The sequence below is a fragment of the Sus scrofa genome, chromosome 12 (genome assembly GCF_054392235.1).
Source record: "Sus scrofa isolate SSC_HxYL_T2T_F1_AM1 chromosome 12, Sscrofa_HxYL_maternal_Yorkshire_Landrace_v2.0, whole genome shotgun sequence".
In the NCBI taxonomy this organism is placed as follows: Eukaryota; Metazoa; Chordata; class Mammalia; order Artiodactyla; family Suidae; genus Sus; species Sus scrofa.
Window position 1 is genome coordinate 53876567 of NC_139394.1, and position 14699 is coordinate 53891265.

The following is a 14699-nucleotide window of genomic DNA, read 5'->3' on the forward strand; positions in this document are numbered from 1 at the left end:
TCCACCAGTCTATTAATCTATGAAATCATTGTGATCCTAAATAAAACACCAGTAGTTTTTCCCAAGCATGGAACCTAGTAAGCTTCGTAAAATTCGTATGGGAGCATAAAGAGACAAGAAGAGCTAAGACAATTTGAGGAAAAAGAAACATTGGAAAAAGAATCCAGGGTAGGAAGGGCCAGAGGAAGTCATTTGTATACTTAATAGTGCTGTTAAGGGGGAATGACTTCCTCTGGCCCTTCCTACCTTGGATTAGTACTGACACAGGAACTGACAAATACATCTATGTAACATTCTGGAGAGCCTACAAACAAAATTCTATTACAAACAGAAATTTGAAATATCAATGTAAATGCATTTCTATTTGGTAGAAATTGGTACATGACGTGGGTAGGCTTCGAAATAGCTAGGGCACGGTTGGACTGGCTGTTTGGGACTCTTAGACACCAAAACATAAGAATAATACAGAAACATTTCTAATAAATGTAAAAAGCAAAACTTCAGAAGCTTTAGAAGAAAAGTGTTTATAGTATCAGGATAGAATATGATTTTTTTAACCAGGCACAAAATTTACAACACAGAAGCAAAAATGTAAAATTTGGCAACTTGAAAGCATGTGTGTGAAACAGAGGGTAAAGAAAGGGGAGAGACAAATCGTGGATTGGAAGAAGTATGTGCTGCTCACATAATCACATAACAAAGGCTTAGTATTCAGAGTACAGAAGCTTCCTACACACTAATAAGGAAAGACGAAAAATCCAGGAGGAAATAATAGGAAGCAGGCTTGAATAGCCAAGTCACAGAAGAAGGAACCAGTATGAACAGTAACCAACAGAAGAGATGTTCAACCAAATTAAAACAAAATTCAGTTAAAAATCCTGTATACATGTATGTGTAACTGGGTCACCATGCTGTACAGTAGGGAAAAATAATGTATTGGGGAAATAAAAAAACCCTTTACCTCTGGAGCAGATATAAAGTCAGACAGTTGCAAATGTTAGGGAAGAAATGGAAATTTTTCTGTTACCATTAGGAGAACAGTTATCCCACATCTGGGTAAGCTGACAGTTCTTACATTCTACTTCGTGTTTGGCCCTAGAGGCCTCTAACACATGCATTCCAGAAGGATATATATTGTCATACAGAAAACTTAGAAACGAATAATCACTGTGGAGTTGTCTTATGATTGAATTCTGTACAACGATTAAAATGATTGTGAACATGGAATAATTTTTAAAAATCACAATGCGATGGAAAAATAGTTGCTATAAAACGTAAGGTGCATCACACAGTACAAGCACATTTTAGCATATAAAATAATGCATGTCTATGCGGTAAAAGTTTACATCCCGAATGGGAGTATATTACGCATTCTAGCATGGCTGTTGTCTCTGGGAGGATAGTGGGAAAAAGAAGATTTTGGATAGGCACCAGAAGAGTTTCAAGTGTATTATTTCTTAAGAAATGTGGAGCATATATTATCCTGTTAAATCTAGAGGAAGACTTCTTGGTACATTATTTTCTTTGTCTCTCTGACTTTTAACAACGTTAAAATAAAGAATTAAATTTAACATAAAGATTTCAAGGTCTGGAGATAACTGTGTACAGAACGTGGCAATGGGCCTGGGTGGGTCAAGTCCATTGTCACTAAAGGGAGGAGATAGAGTCTTGTGTGTAAATGGGTTGAGGAAAGAAACCGGCATTTACACTAGGAAGAGTGGTCCTTGGGCAATATATGATGCTGGGAGAGAAGAAAAATGCAATGGAGAAGAGATTCAGGCTAGAGGAAGAAAAACTTAGTGGATGCAAATAGGCTTTGTTTAAGCTACTTTAATTCACACTGTTTTTGCTCATATTATTTAAGTGTCCATGCTCCTCCCAGCTCACTCATTTTGTGTATAACTGCTCTTTGATCCAAGGGTCATCTCCAGCCTCTAAGCTCTGTCTTGCATTTCACGTTGTCAGCCCAGTTTGGGTTCTCTCCTCTCGCACCAGCAGGCATCCAAGGCATTGCAGGCTTCCAGCAAAACCTCAACCCTGAGAAAATCCGTCCATGTTTTAATTTCCCTCTTCCTGCACAGCCAGGGCACGGTGGAGGAATCATACAAATGTAGGCTAGAAGTTATGATGATCAATTCCTTTTGGTTCCTCAACACATTTTGACAAGCCTCACTCTCCCCCTTATCCATGGCAGTTCATCAAAATCTTTGCCATTCCCCTCAAATCCACCGTACCTCCCACACCAATACTCTCCAAGAAACCTAGGCGTCACATCCCTGTTCACTGAGAAACAAACCCACGAGAGAGAGAGAGAGAATCCTCCCTCAACATCTGCCCCAGGATATCCTTTCAATACACCTACTTCCATCCTGTTCTTTTCCTCCAAAACCTGAGAAGAGCAGTGTAGATGCATCTGTATATTCACGCCCTTATTTTCTTCCGTTTCCTCTGCGATAAAACTCCACCCCTCTTTCAGCTGTGGTATTTTCTGTCCCCACTTTCTACCTCAGCACCAGCGTTTCCATCATTAGCTAGTAAATATCGTAGATCTTTTGGTCATTCAATGAATGTTCCCCAATCTTTCAGCTCCTTCTGGTAATCGACACCTGTTAAATCTTATGAAATGATAAGAGAAGAATGCAAAAACATGTAGCACCAGAAAATGATATGAGGTTGGTGTAATACTTGCAGAAGTGAAGAAAGAGAACCAGAGAGGAGAGGTTTCTGAGCAGAGGGCCTCGAGGATAGGAAGTGTGAGATGTAGGGCGTCATGATGAGGAGAGATGATTTCTCTAGAAACCCCGAAGAGAGAGGTGGGAAAAACCTATCCTTCCGAGAAGCGGAGCAGGAGGTGCATCAACATACATGCTAGAGACAGGATGAGAGCCTCGCGTTTACGGGAGAGAAGCCAGGGGTCCCAGGCTGTGCCGGCCACTAACACAGCCTTCCTGGGAAGTGCTGGTGCTCTTTGATATCCGTTGCAGGAGTTGAGACAGTTTTTCAGGGACACAAGTACAGAAAGCCACCCTATGGCATGAAGGGAGCAGACAAGGCCACAAAATGTCCTCTGAGTGTTTCCAGATTCCCTCCCTGATAGTTGAAGCCATCCGTGCTTAGACAATAAAATAACATCATTTTGTACAGGGGCCTGTTAGCATGCACCACTGACTGTGGAAGTGTAAGTTGGTTTGGTAGCTCCTCTCTAAGACAGTAGATTTGTGTAAACTTGTGTACACACTGAGACACACACAGACACACACACAGAGTTCAGGAATTAGGAAGAGCTCAGACCTGAGAAAGCCAAATCAGAAGTACCCCTTTCTGCTCCTATTTTCACGGACAAGAACCCGGATAACAACGTATCAGAAAAGAAGGGATTTTTTTCTGTCTCTCTCTCATCTCTTCCCTGCCTTTTGACTTTCTGATCTTAGAACCTTGCTTTCTGGATTCAGGCCAAGCTGGAGTCCTAGTTTTGCCAGTCTCTGTGTGTGCTCTCGGGCGATTCAGTTCACCATTTTCCAGGTGATACCATGAGAATAATTCTACTTACCTCTTGGAAATTTTGTGAGGGTCAGAAAAGAGGATGCCTGTTGTGTTTGTTGCTGGCTATCTGTCTCTTGATGTGTCTGACATAGAGTCTGTTCCCCAACACATGCAGCTCCTACTGGGGAGTCCACGCAGATGCAGTCCAAAAGAGTCCTGGTTCTGTGGCCTTCATGCCTCTTCCATGAATGGGAAACTAAACAGCGTCTGATGTAGCATTTGTGAGCATGCCTTTTGGAGGGCAGGCGTGCTGGGAAAAGTGCTAGTCAACGGCCTAGAGAGCAAGTCTTTGGCTCTCTGTCCCTGAGGCAGGGGAGCCAGGACTGGGATGGTTTGCAAAGAAGAGTCCAAGTTTTCCCAGCGGTAGAGCAGAAAAGGCAAAAGAGTCTGTCCCAAACGGGGCTTCAAGTTGAGGACTCTAGCTTCCTGGAAGTAGAGTGTGTTTTAGCAGAGAAAACGAGGTGACTATTTCCCAGGTTATAAAGTCCTGAGACATGACTCCTGCAGGTCCTTATATTCAGGCCAAAGTCAGAAAACTGGTGAGAGCTATAGCTGTGCCTGAGGGGACAGAGTAGCTCTCAAGAGTGATTGTGCCTAGAGTTCTCCTTGAAGGAAAGCTGGGCGAGATGGTTTCCCAGAGACTAGGCCTCCAGGGTCCATGTGCTGGGCGGAGCTATTCTATCTCATTTGTTAGAATGTGGGCCCTTCTCTGCTTCAGCACAAACTTGGAACCACCCCTTGGGAAGTCTTTCTGGTTTTAAGTGTGGCCAAGAATAATACTTGTGTTTTATCATCGTTCCTCTACCATTTGATAGAGGGGCGTCATGCTGGTCATTATATTTTACCTAGCATGCGGATGGTGGCTCTGCTCCATTTTCAGATTCTTAGAGCTAGAAAACACCTAAATGTTATCTAGTCGGCTTCATGTACCTGTCACCTTTATACGAACCCTGATTGATGGTCGTAGGCTCTGCCTTAGCCCCTCTTGTGGCAGAGCGGTCACCAAGTTTCTGCAGAGGGCCATGGTGAGGCCTGTGGTTTCTGGCTGCGTACCCGTTCTGGCTCTGCCTCTTGTTGGTTGCAACTGACTTTGGATCGTTATTAAATGTACGTTGTATAACGAGAGTAACAATGTGGCAACAAGAACATCCTCATGAGGTTGTTATGAGGATCAAACGCACGCTAACCTGAAAAGTTTTTAAAATGAAGCCCAGCACATAGGTAGCAGTTAGTGAATGTCAACTACTATTTTACTAATTCTGGCTTTATTCATCTAATTGTACAACTCTCCCAAATCCCTCATCCGAGGCTGCCCATTGTAGATGTTGAAAGGAGCTTTGTTTAATTACATTTCCTTTTAGACAAGTTGCAGGTTATACATCCTGGGTGCTCTGCTGTTCCTCGCCCCATGTTTAGATCGTGTTTCAAAGTCCAGATCATGGGCTCTTGTGTATGGATAAAATGACTTCCCATGGTGTACTTTCTTCTTAGTAACCACATTTTGCTCTTGATGTTATTCTTGGAATTTATTGTTATTCCAAATTTTATGTACTGGTACCATTGGGGTCAAGGAATTGTGGAGTAATGTATGAGAAATAGGAAGAGAATATTTTAACCCTCAAATGTTTGCAACTCTTATCTAAGGCCAGTGATTACAGCTTCTTTAGCTTATCGAGGGATATATGACCATTCCTTTCCTCCCAAAAAGAAAAAAGAATCTCTGAATGGAAAGAGAGGTTAAATTGAACTGCCTATTGGAAAATTCTAATCACGGCTAAATCCCTTCTCATTTAAAGACATTTCATTTTATTTTATTTTTTAAATTCATTTTTTTTGAAGTGTAGTTGACACAGTGTTATTTTCTGCTGTATAGCACAGTGGTTCAGTTATACATACATACATACATACATACATATAAATCTAAGAATATTACATGTATCCATATTTTTTCCTCCCATTGTTGTGTTGCAATGTATGTATCTAGACGTAGTTATCAATCTCATAGCTGCACAGCCAGATCTCACTGTAAATCCACTCCAAGAGCAATACTTTGCATCCATTAACTCCAAGCTCCCGATCCCTCTCACTCCCTCCCTCTCCCCCCGGGCAGCCACACGTCCATTCTCCAAGTCTATGATTTTCTTTTCTGTGGAAATGTTCATTTGTGCTGTGTATTAGATTCCAATTATAAGTGATAGCATCTGGTATTTGTCTTTCTCTTTCTGACTGTTTTCACTCAGTATGAGAGTCTCTAGTTCCATCCATGTTTCTGCCAATGGCATTATTTTGTTCTTTTTATGGCTGAGTGGTATTCCATTGTGTATATATACACCACATCTTCCTAATCCAATCGTCTGTCAATGGACATTTGGTTGTTTCCATGTCTTGGCTATTGTGAATAGTGCTGCAATGAGCATGCGGGTATATGCGTCTTTTTGAAGGAGAGTTTTGTCCGGATATATGCTCAAGAGTGGGATTGCTGGGTCATAGGGTAGTTCTATGAATAGATTTCTAAGGTACCACCATAGCGTTCTCCATTAAAGACATTTTAAAAAGAAGAAATGATAGGTACAGTATATTTTCAGAGTAAGAAAAAGAAAGCAACACCTCAAGTGTTTGGCAGAAAAATGTGTTTGTGCAAATGACCTAAGAAAGTGAACAGCATTTCTTTTTGGTCTTTTTCGGGCTGCCCCCTCAGCACATGGAAGTTTTCAGGCGAGGGGTTGAATCAGAGCTTCAGCTGCTGGCCTCCACCACAGCCAGAGCAATGCCAGATCCAAGCTGCATCTGTGACCTACACTGGAGCTCCCAGCAACGCCAGATCCTTAACCCACTGAGAGGGGCCCAGGATCGAACCCATGTCCTCATGGATACTAGTCGGGTTTGTTACTCCTGAGCCACAATGGGAACTCCCCCAATTTTTTTTAATAAATTATCTTTCACATTCTTAAGATACTACAAAAAATACAGTGTGAGTCAGACAAAAATTTAGATGAAAATGAAACTGCCCTGGACACAGAGACATAAATGAATAAAGACACCCCCCACACACAAAATAAAGAGATTTTAATTGACATTTTTTTAGACAGTTAACATCAGAAAAATATATTTGTAGGAAAAGTAAAAGGATAAGCATTTCTCATAAACGAGAACTCCTATAAGACTATCAGCAGATTGATCAGCAGAGACCTTACAGGCTAGGAGAGAGGGGAATGACACATTCAAAGCCTGAATGAAAAAAACCTGCCAACCAAAAATAATTTACTCAGCAAATTTGTTCTTCAGAAGTGAATGTGAGATAAAGACTTTCCCTAACAAACATTGAGTTGAGAGATTCTATCACCACTAACCTGCTTTCCAAGAAATGCTGAAAGGAATTCTTCCAGCAGAAATGAACAGTCACTAAGTAGCCACATGAAAATATATAACACACTGGAAAGCATAGAGTCAGATTCAGAAACTTCTAATTCTGTAATGTAGTGGTGTGGTAACCACTTAATGCTAGTTAAAGGACAGAGGTATTGAACATAGGAGTTGCCAGGAGTTCCCATCGTGGCACAGTGGTTAAGGAATCCTACTAGGAAGCATGAAGTTGAGGGTTCGGTCCCTGGCCTTGCTCAGTGGGTTAAGGAACTGGCGTTGCAGTGAGCTGTGGTGTAGGTGGCAGACGCAGCTCGGATCCCGTGTTGCTGTGGCTCTGGCGTAGGCCGGCAGCTACAGCTCTGATTAGACCCCTAGCCTGGGAACCTCCATATGTCATAGGAGTGGCCCTAGAGAAGGAAAATATACAAAAATAAAAAATAATAAAAATAATAAATAAAAATAAAGCAGGAGTTCCCGTCGTGGGTCAGTGGAAACAAATCTGGCTAGTATCCATGAGGACACCCGTCTGATCCTTGGCCTTGCTCAGTGGGTTAAGGATCTGGTATTGCCATGAGCTATGATGTAGGCCAGTGGCTACAGCTCAGACTCATCCCTACCCTGGGAACCTCCATATACTGTGGGTCATGTGGCCCTAAAAAGACAAAAACAAACCCAAAAAACAAAAGAAGTATTAAAAATAGCTATAGGCAAAATAATTTGTTAATAGGTACACAATTTAAAAAGAGAGAAATTCTGACATTAAATACATAAAGGGACGGAGTAAAAGAACAAGGTTTTTGTATGTGGTTTAAGTTACATGGTTATCAGTGTAAAATAGACATTTATATATATTTTATATCTGTATGATGTTTTAGCTAGGCCTTGATAACCACATGGTAATAATCTATAGTTAATTCACAAAATATAAAGAGGAGGGGATAACAGTATACCACTATGGAAAATCATTAATGGAGAAAGGAAGGAAGCAAGAGCGGAAGAAAGGAGCAAGGGGACTACAAAATAGCCAGAAAGCAACCCATGATAAATCTTTACCTGTCAAAATTGCTCTAAATATAAATGGATTGCATTCTCCAGTCAAAAAGCCTAGAGATGCTGAGTGGATAAAAACACCTGATTCAACTGTATGCTGAGACCCACTTCAACTTTCAGAGTACACATAGGTTCCACATGAAGGGATGCCCAAGCTCTTCCTTGCAAATGGAAACCAAAAGAGAACAGAGATAGCTACATTTATACTGAAAAAATAGACTTTAAGACAAAAATGGTAACAGGAGGAGAAAGATCATTGCATGCTTGAGGAAGTCAGTCATCCAGAAGACACAGCAATCATAAATATACATGCACCCAACACTGGAGCTTCTAAATATATTAAGCAAATACTAAGAGGTCTGAAGAGAAAACCAGACCACACTTGACGTGGCCATCTGGGTCCGTGAAATGAGTGGACATGGGATACTGCGGCAATGCAGAAATGAGTTGACTCTCGACATATTCTTCTTGCCCCCACCCACCCCTGAAGCACAAAATGTGAAGAAGATCTGTTCTGTCTGCCAGCAAAAGAGACAGAGATGGCAGATGGCTATGTGGTAGAGTCCCTGAAGGGAAGGTCCTGATCTTAGCTGGCAAGTGAGCCTGATGCCATTAGCTGAGAGGGGCTACCATTGAGTCTTGACAGGAATGGACACCGACTCTGGTCTGGGATTTGCTTTCCCAGTTATCGAGGCAAATATTCATCGTGTCATAAAAGGACTGGTCCAGAGCTGTAGCACCACGTTGGACAGCCAGCTGTTACTTCCTCATACGGATGAACACATTTCCCAGCCCATGCTGCTCAGCAATGGGCAGAGGGGTGTCCTTCTCGGAGTGCTGTGTTCATGGAGAATTGGAATGGGCCACTGAAAGAATGGTTGTCCAAAATGAGGGGAGATAAAGGGATGAAGGGCTGGCTTATACACCCTCATGAGTGTGTGTTTGCCTTCAGTGTGAAAATGAATGGGGCTAGAGGAGTGTGGGTACTGGACAGGTTTCTGTTTTCCTGGTGGATCTGGGGAACAGGAGGTGAGCTAGTATGCCTAGGCAGCTTTTGACAAAGGAGGTGTACTCTGGTACAATGATGAAGCTTTTTTCTCCCTTTCCCACCTTACCTTGATTCCCCACTCCCCCCAACCCAACGTGATAAGTGGTCCCAGGACCAGGGCTGCAAGTACCCGGCCCCGAGGCAGGGATAATTCCTGTGCCAGCAACTACATGCTAAAATCTGAATTTAGGATTCCTAAGAGTCTGATAGAGTGGATTGTACTGTGATCTGGCAACACGGATTGTCTAAGAGATCAGAATAGCTCACTCATTCTATACCTATGTAACCTTACCCTGTCTGAATAGAAGTGGACTGAGGGGGAGGGACTTGCTAGACTAGTATTGCTTTCTACAACCTGACCCAACACAGTGGCGTAACCTAATGTCTCTTTCAAAGGTGGATACGTTAGGGTATAATAGGGAGAAGGTGAAATATTAGCAGATAAGAAGGCATGAACACATTGATTGTGTAGTGAGGGAATCCAACATGACATTAACACCTGGAAAGAGGTGTAACCCCGTCCAAGGTCACACTCCTTGCCGCACAATGGTCAACCATAAGTTGCGAGACAGGATGTTGGGGGAAGGAGAATCAACTTTATTCAGGAAGGCAGTGAAAGGAGAAGAGGGAGGACCAATGTCCTCAAGAACCATTTCAATTTGGGGTAGAGTTCAAGCTTCTTCTATGCTAGGGGAGGGGGACCCTCAAAGGGGTTAAGGTCAGAAGATGACTGACAACAACAGACACCTGGGCACCACCAAGTGTCTGAGGAGGGTTGTGGAACCTCTTTGTTCTTGGTCAGTTGACATAAGTCTGGTCACGATGTTCCTATAAATCTTGACAGTTGCTATTTTTGTTGCTACCTTCTATCTCCCTGTAGGAGACAGGTTTTGGATAAGGGGCTGTTTGTATAAAGTTAAGCAGTAATCAGAATTCTTCTCATGGTTAACATGTCTGTGTGCATGGCTCAGAAGAAGCATGTGACTCAGAGCTGAAAGGAGCAGAAGAGGTAGATACAAAAGGGAGTCAGAGGAGCCAAGCTTCTTCTACACACAAGAGGCACTTGGAGGACCTGCGGGGTCTGTCTTTGGGAGGACCCCATAGGGTCCTGATTGGTCACAAGGTACAGAGCAAAAGATGATGTTGCCTCATAGCACCATCGTACCAGTTGCTTGAAAGGGTGAAGCCACGTGTTGCTGATACCATGGCTGCTTTTGGACATGCCAAGAGCTAGTGGAAGCCAGCAGACCTGAGTGGGCATGTCCTGAGAGATGAAAGGGGGCTTCTGGTAAGGGGGAGGACATTGGGGATGGACTTCTAAGTGACTGCAGTCTCCAATGTTGCCTCACATTGCTCACGAGGAGATTCTCTGGCTGAAGAGTTTCCCCAGGGCAGCCTTCATGTCCTGGTTTCTCAGACTGTAGATGAAAGGATTTACCATCGGGGTCACGGCAGTGTACATCACAGTCAAAACTGCATCCTTGAGGCTGTGACTAGTCATAGGGCGGAAGTACATGCCCATGACTGTCCCATAATACACAGAAACAACTGTGAGGTGGGACCCACAGGTGGAGAAGGCTTTGCGCACACCCTTGGTGGATGGAACTCGTAGGACCGTGGAAAAGACCTGAACATAGGAGATGACGATGCATAGTAATGGCACGGAGAAAACACTAGCCCCTAGGTACATCATCTTCACGTTGAAGTGGATGTCAGAACAGGACAGCTTGAGCAAAGAGGCAATGTCACAGTAGAAGTTGGCCACTTCCTTGTTTGCACAGAAGGACAGACGAGCCATGAGCAGAGTGTGGGGGACAGCATTGGCATTTCCCATCACCCAAGACCCAACAAGTAGGAGGACACAAGCCCGTGGGCTCATGACTGTTGTGTAATGAAGTGGGCGGGTGATGGCCACGGCACGATCATATGCCATAGCAGCCAGGATGTAGCTATCTGTGTTACCTAAGGCTATCATGAAACACATTTGTGCCATGCATCCCCCAAAGGAGATGGCTTTGCTGCCTACAAGATGATTGGCCAGTGCCTTAGGGATGGTTACAGAGCAGAAAAAGATGTCAACAAGCGAGAGATTGGCGAGAAGAAAATACATGGGGTTGTGAAGGCGAATCTCAGAGCAGATGGCCAAGATGATGAGCAGGTTTCCAATTAATGTGATGGGGTAAATGAACAGGAAAAGGAAGAAGAAGAAGTTTTCCTGTTCCTTCTGACTGCTAGCTCCCAGAAGGATGAAGTCCAGGTTGGAGGACTGGTTGTCTTCTCTCATGGATCCTTTAGTAGAAAAGGGAGAGGAATCCAGAAGTAGTTGTGAACTGCTGTGTGTAATGAGCTTCTTAAGCCACCACCTTGGACTCCTGTGGTTGCTATGTCTATACCTGGGCTTCCTAAAGCCAAAGATAGGCAGAACACTGGGGGGAGAACATCCCTGTTGGTCAGTGGAACAAATTGACAATTAGTGCTGGACACCCACGTGTAAAACGTGAGTAATGGGTGTATCAGAAATGCCCATCCCCTCCAAACCCAGCCCCATCACCCAAACACCTAGGGATCAATCATCTAACAATTATGTTCAATTGGATGTGCTAGAAACTTTGTTAGACTTTGAGGCAAAATCATAAATTGGGGAAAATACAGTTTGTTCATCCATTTGTTCCTCCATGGCATAGTCTTTGTTCTCAAAGACCTTACAACTTCATGGAGAAGCCATAGTCACATGCTAATCTTACTGCCTGTGAAAAGGAAAGGATAGTGTTTTGGAGTCTTTAAGAAAACACTCTAGTGCAAAGGATGGCTTGTACCAGGAGCCCCCTGGACAGTAGAAATTGTTCCACTGGCCAAACTCAGAATGAGCCCAGAGCCCAGTAGGTAACAAGTGTGTAGACTGGCCTCAGAAGATTGTAAGTCACAAAGACAATTGGGATTAGGTTGTAGCCAAACAAGATCAGTGTTTACTTTAGGTGTCCCTTTTTAAAAGAAGATATCACCACCTCTTTGGATAGATTTCATCTCTATTTCAAACACTTAAATATATATATATTTTGTGTAATAAATATTGTGTAATATAAATATATATATATATAAAATCATAATATTTTTTGCTTTGACCTTACCTTACCTTCTTTAATTAGTTCCTTTGAGGACTCATCCAGTTCCATCGTGGTTTCAATTGCTGCTTAGTAGACGGTCTGGTCCGTATCTGTAGATTTGATCTCCCCTCCCCATATTTCGTCATTCAGTCATTCTGCCAACATGTCTGACCAAGCGCCATACTTTGAACATACAACCTAAGCAGACTGCAACCTTTTTTTGAGAAGCATATCTTGTTTATATATATATATATATATATATATATATATATATATATAATTTTAATTTTTTAAAATTATACCTGGTAAACAGTGTTCTGTCAAATTTCTACTGTACAGCAGGGTGACCCAGTTACACATACATGTATACATTCTTTTTTTCCCCTTATCATGCTCCATCATGAGTGACTAGATATAGTTCCTATTGCTACACAGTTGGAACTAGAGACTCTCATACTAAGTGAAGTCAGTCAGAAAGAGAAAGACAAATACCATATGATATCACCTATATCTGGAATCTAATTTATGGCACAAAGGAACCTTTCCACAGAAAAGAATATCTTGTTTATTTATATCTCCTGTGCAGAGATTGGAGTAGTTTTCATTTTATGGACCCATGTATTACACTCAGTAGTTTGAATATATCCATGTTTACTTCATCTCCCCCCACATGTCAGGGGTTATCAGGCACTGTCACACAGGCTGTCCCTCACCTCTAGATCTGATCTTGTTGATTCCTCATTTGGAATAATTCGAACATAGGCTTCCTACTTAATGTCTCTGGGCTTTAGCTTTGACCACCATCATTTTCTACCTAACTATTGTAATGCTCTCTTAACTACTTTACTTCTGGAGCCCTCCTTTTTCCACCTTGAATCTGAAGTGTACTAATTGTAGCTGAGACTCCTAGCATCTCACCCAAATACACTCTGTTCTCTTCTTCCTGGATCCTCAGCTTGACTACATTTCCCAGCCTCCCTTGTGCTGAGGTGTGGGCACGTGACTGAAGCCTAGCCAATCCAGTCATGTGTTCCAGTTCGGACTTCCTCTAAATTCCCTTTCCCCTTGCACCAGCTGGATGCAAGTGGCCAGTAGGCTGAATAGGAAGGTGGAGTCGCAGGGTGGAATGAGCCTGTGTCCCTAGCTCTCTACATCCAGGAAGGCCACCCACCACCAAAGACACCCACTAAGACTGTTACATAAGAGAGAAATACTCTTTATTCTGTTTAAAGCATTAGATACTGTGCACATACTTGTTACTATAGTCCAGGACATCCTAAATAATTCACTGTTTTTTCTAGAGAGACCTCTACTCAATAATTACTTCTATTTGTAATTAAGTTAACTACCAATTCTCAGGGTCTCCAGTAGTACACATTGGAATTATGTGCTGGGCACAGAGGAAGCAGGTAAGAATACTGTTCCCCTAAATATGATGTATTCCTTTCCATCTCTGCACCTAAATGAATGAATTTTTCTCTCTTGAAATTCCCTTTTTCATTTATACACAGAATCATAATATCTCAGAGTTGAGAAGGTTCAGTAAACAGAAGGGCTTAGAAATTGTGGTTGGCTGACAGAGTAGAGAGTGCAATAGTGACCGAGGCTTAGCCACATGGCAGACTTAGCTGATATTGACATGTCCCATTGCTATTAAGACCACAGAATTTCTACAAAAATTATTCAAGAAAAGGCACATAGCCAACCTAAAGGAAAGAAATGGAATCACGTACACTTGAGAAAGAAAGAAAGGAAAAACCCCCTCAGAGCCAGAGTTGTAAGCCAGAGGTGATGCTGTGGTGGACCCTGGGAGATGTGGCTACATAGTCAAAGGAAGCAGAGAATTTGTTTTGAGCCTTCTGCGTAGCACCTGAGCACTGGAAGCAATCTTTGCCATATAAGAATTGGAAATGAAAGAACAAAATGGATAGAATTCACGTTTGTCTATAAAGGAAATCCAGGAGGCTCTTGAGATGAACTAAGAGGGTTCACCAAGTTTGTTTGGTATAAATCAATATTAAAACAAAAATGTGGGAGTTCCCTTCATGGCTGAGGGGTTAAGGAACCCGACCAGGATCCATGAGGATGCGGGTCTGATCCCTGGCTTTGCTCGGTGGGTCAAGGATCCGGTGTTGCCGTGAGCTGTGGTGTAGGTCGCAGACACAGCTCAGATCCTGCATGGCTGTGGCTGTGGCACAGGCTGGTAGCTGCAGCTGCCACTTGACGTCTAGCCTGGGAACTTCCATATGCCGTGGGTGTGGTCCTAGAAAGCACAAGACAACAACACACCCAACAACAACAACAAAACACCTCAGTAATATTGGTACACTAAATTGCACACTATCATTTTAAAAGACTTCCTATTCTCGATAAGAACAGGAATTTAAGGACTCTAGAAACAATTCTAATAACCAGGGTCCAAGACATTAAAAATTGCAAAACTGAATGACAATAAGAATAGCTAAGCAATGTGGAGACAAGGTCGTGAAAAGGTGAATTCTCCTCCAGGTAAGGTATGAACTCATCACAAGCCCAGTCAAAATACCACAGGTTTCTTTTAAGCATGGAATGTAGTCAACTGAGTCAACAAC

The 14699-nt window shown here is 42.7% G+C and overlaps 1 protein-coding gene across 1 annotated transcript; it reads right to left on the reverse strand.

Annotated features, from left to right (window-relative positions):
- Positions 1-10269: 10269 nt before the first annotated feature.
- On the reverse strand, positions 10270-11288 carry LOC146398342 (olfactory receptor 1A1-like). The gene has a single exon (XM_084983029.1). The coding sequence runs from the start codon at positions 11286-11288 to the stop codon at positions 10359-10361; it is 930 nt and encodes a 309-aa protein (XP_084839155.1). The 3' UTR covers positions 10270-10358.
- Between the last annotated feature and the right edge of the window lie 3411 nt (positions 11289-14699).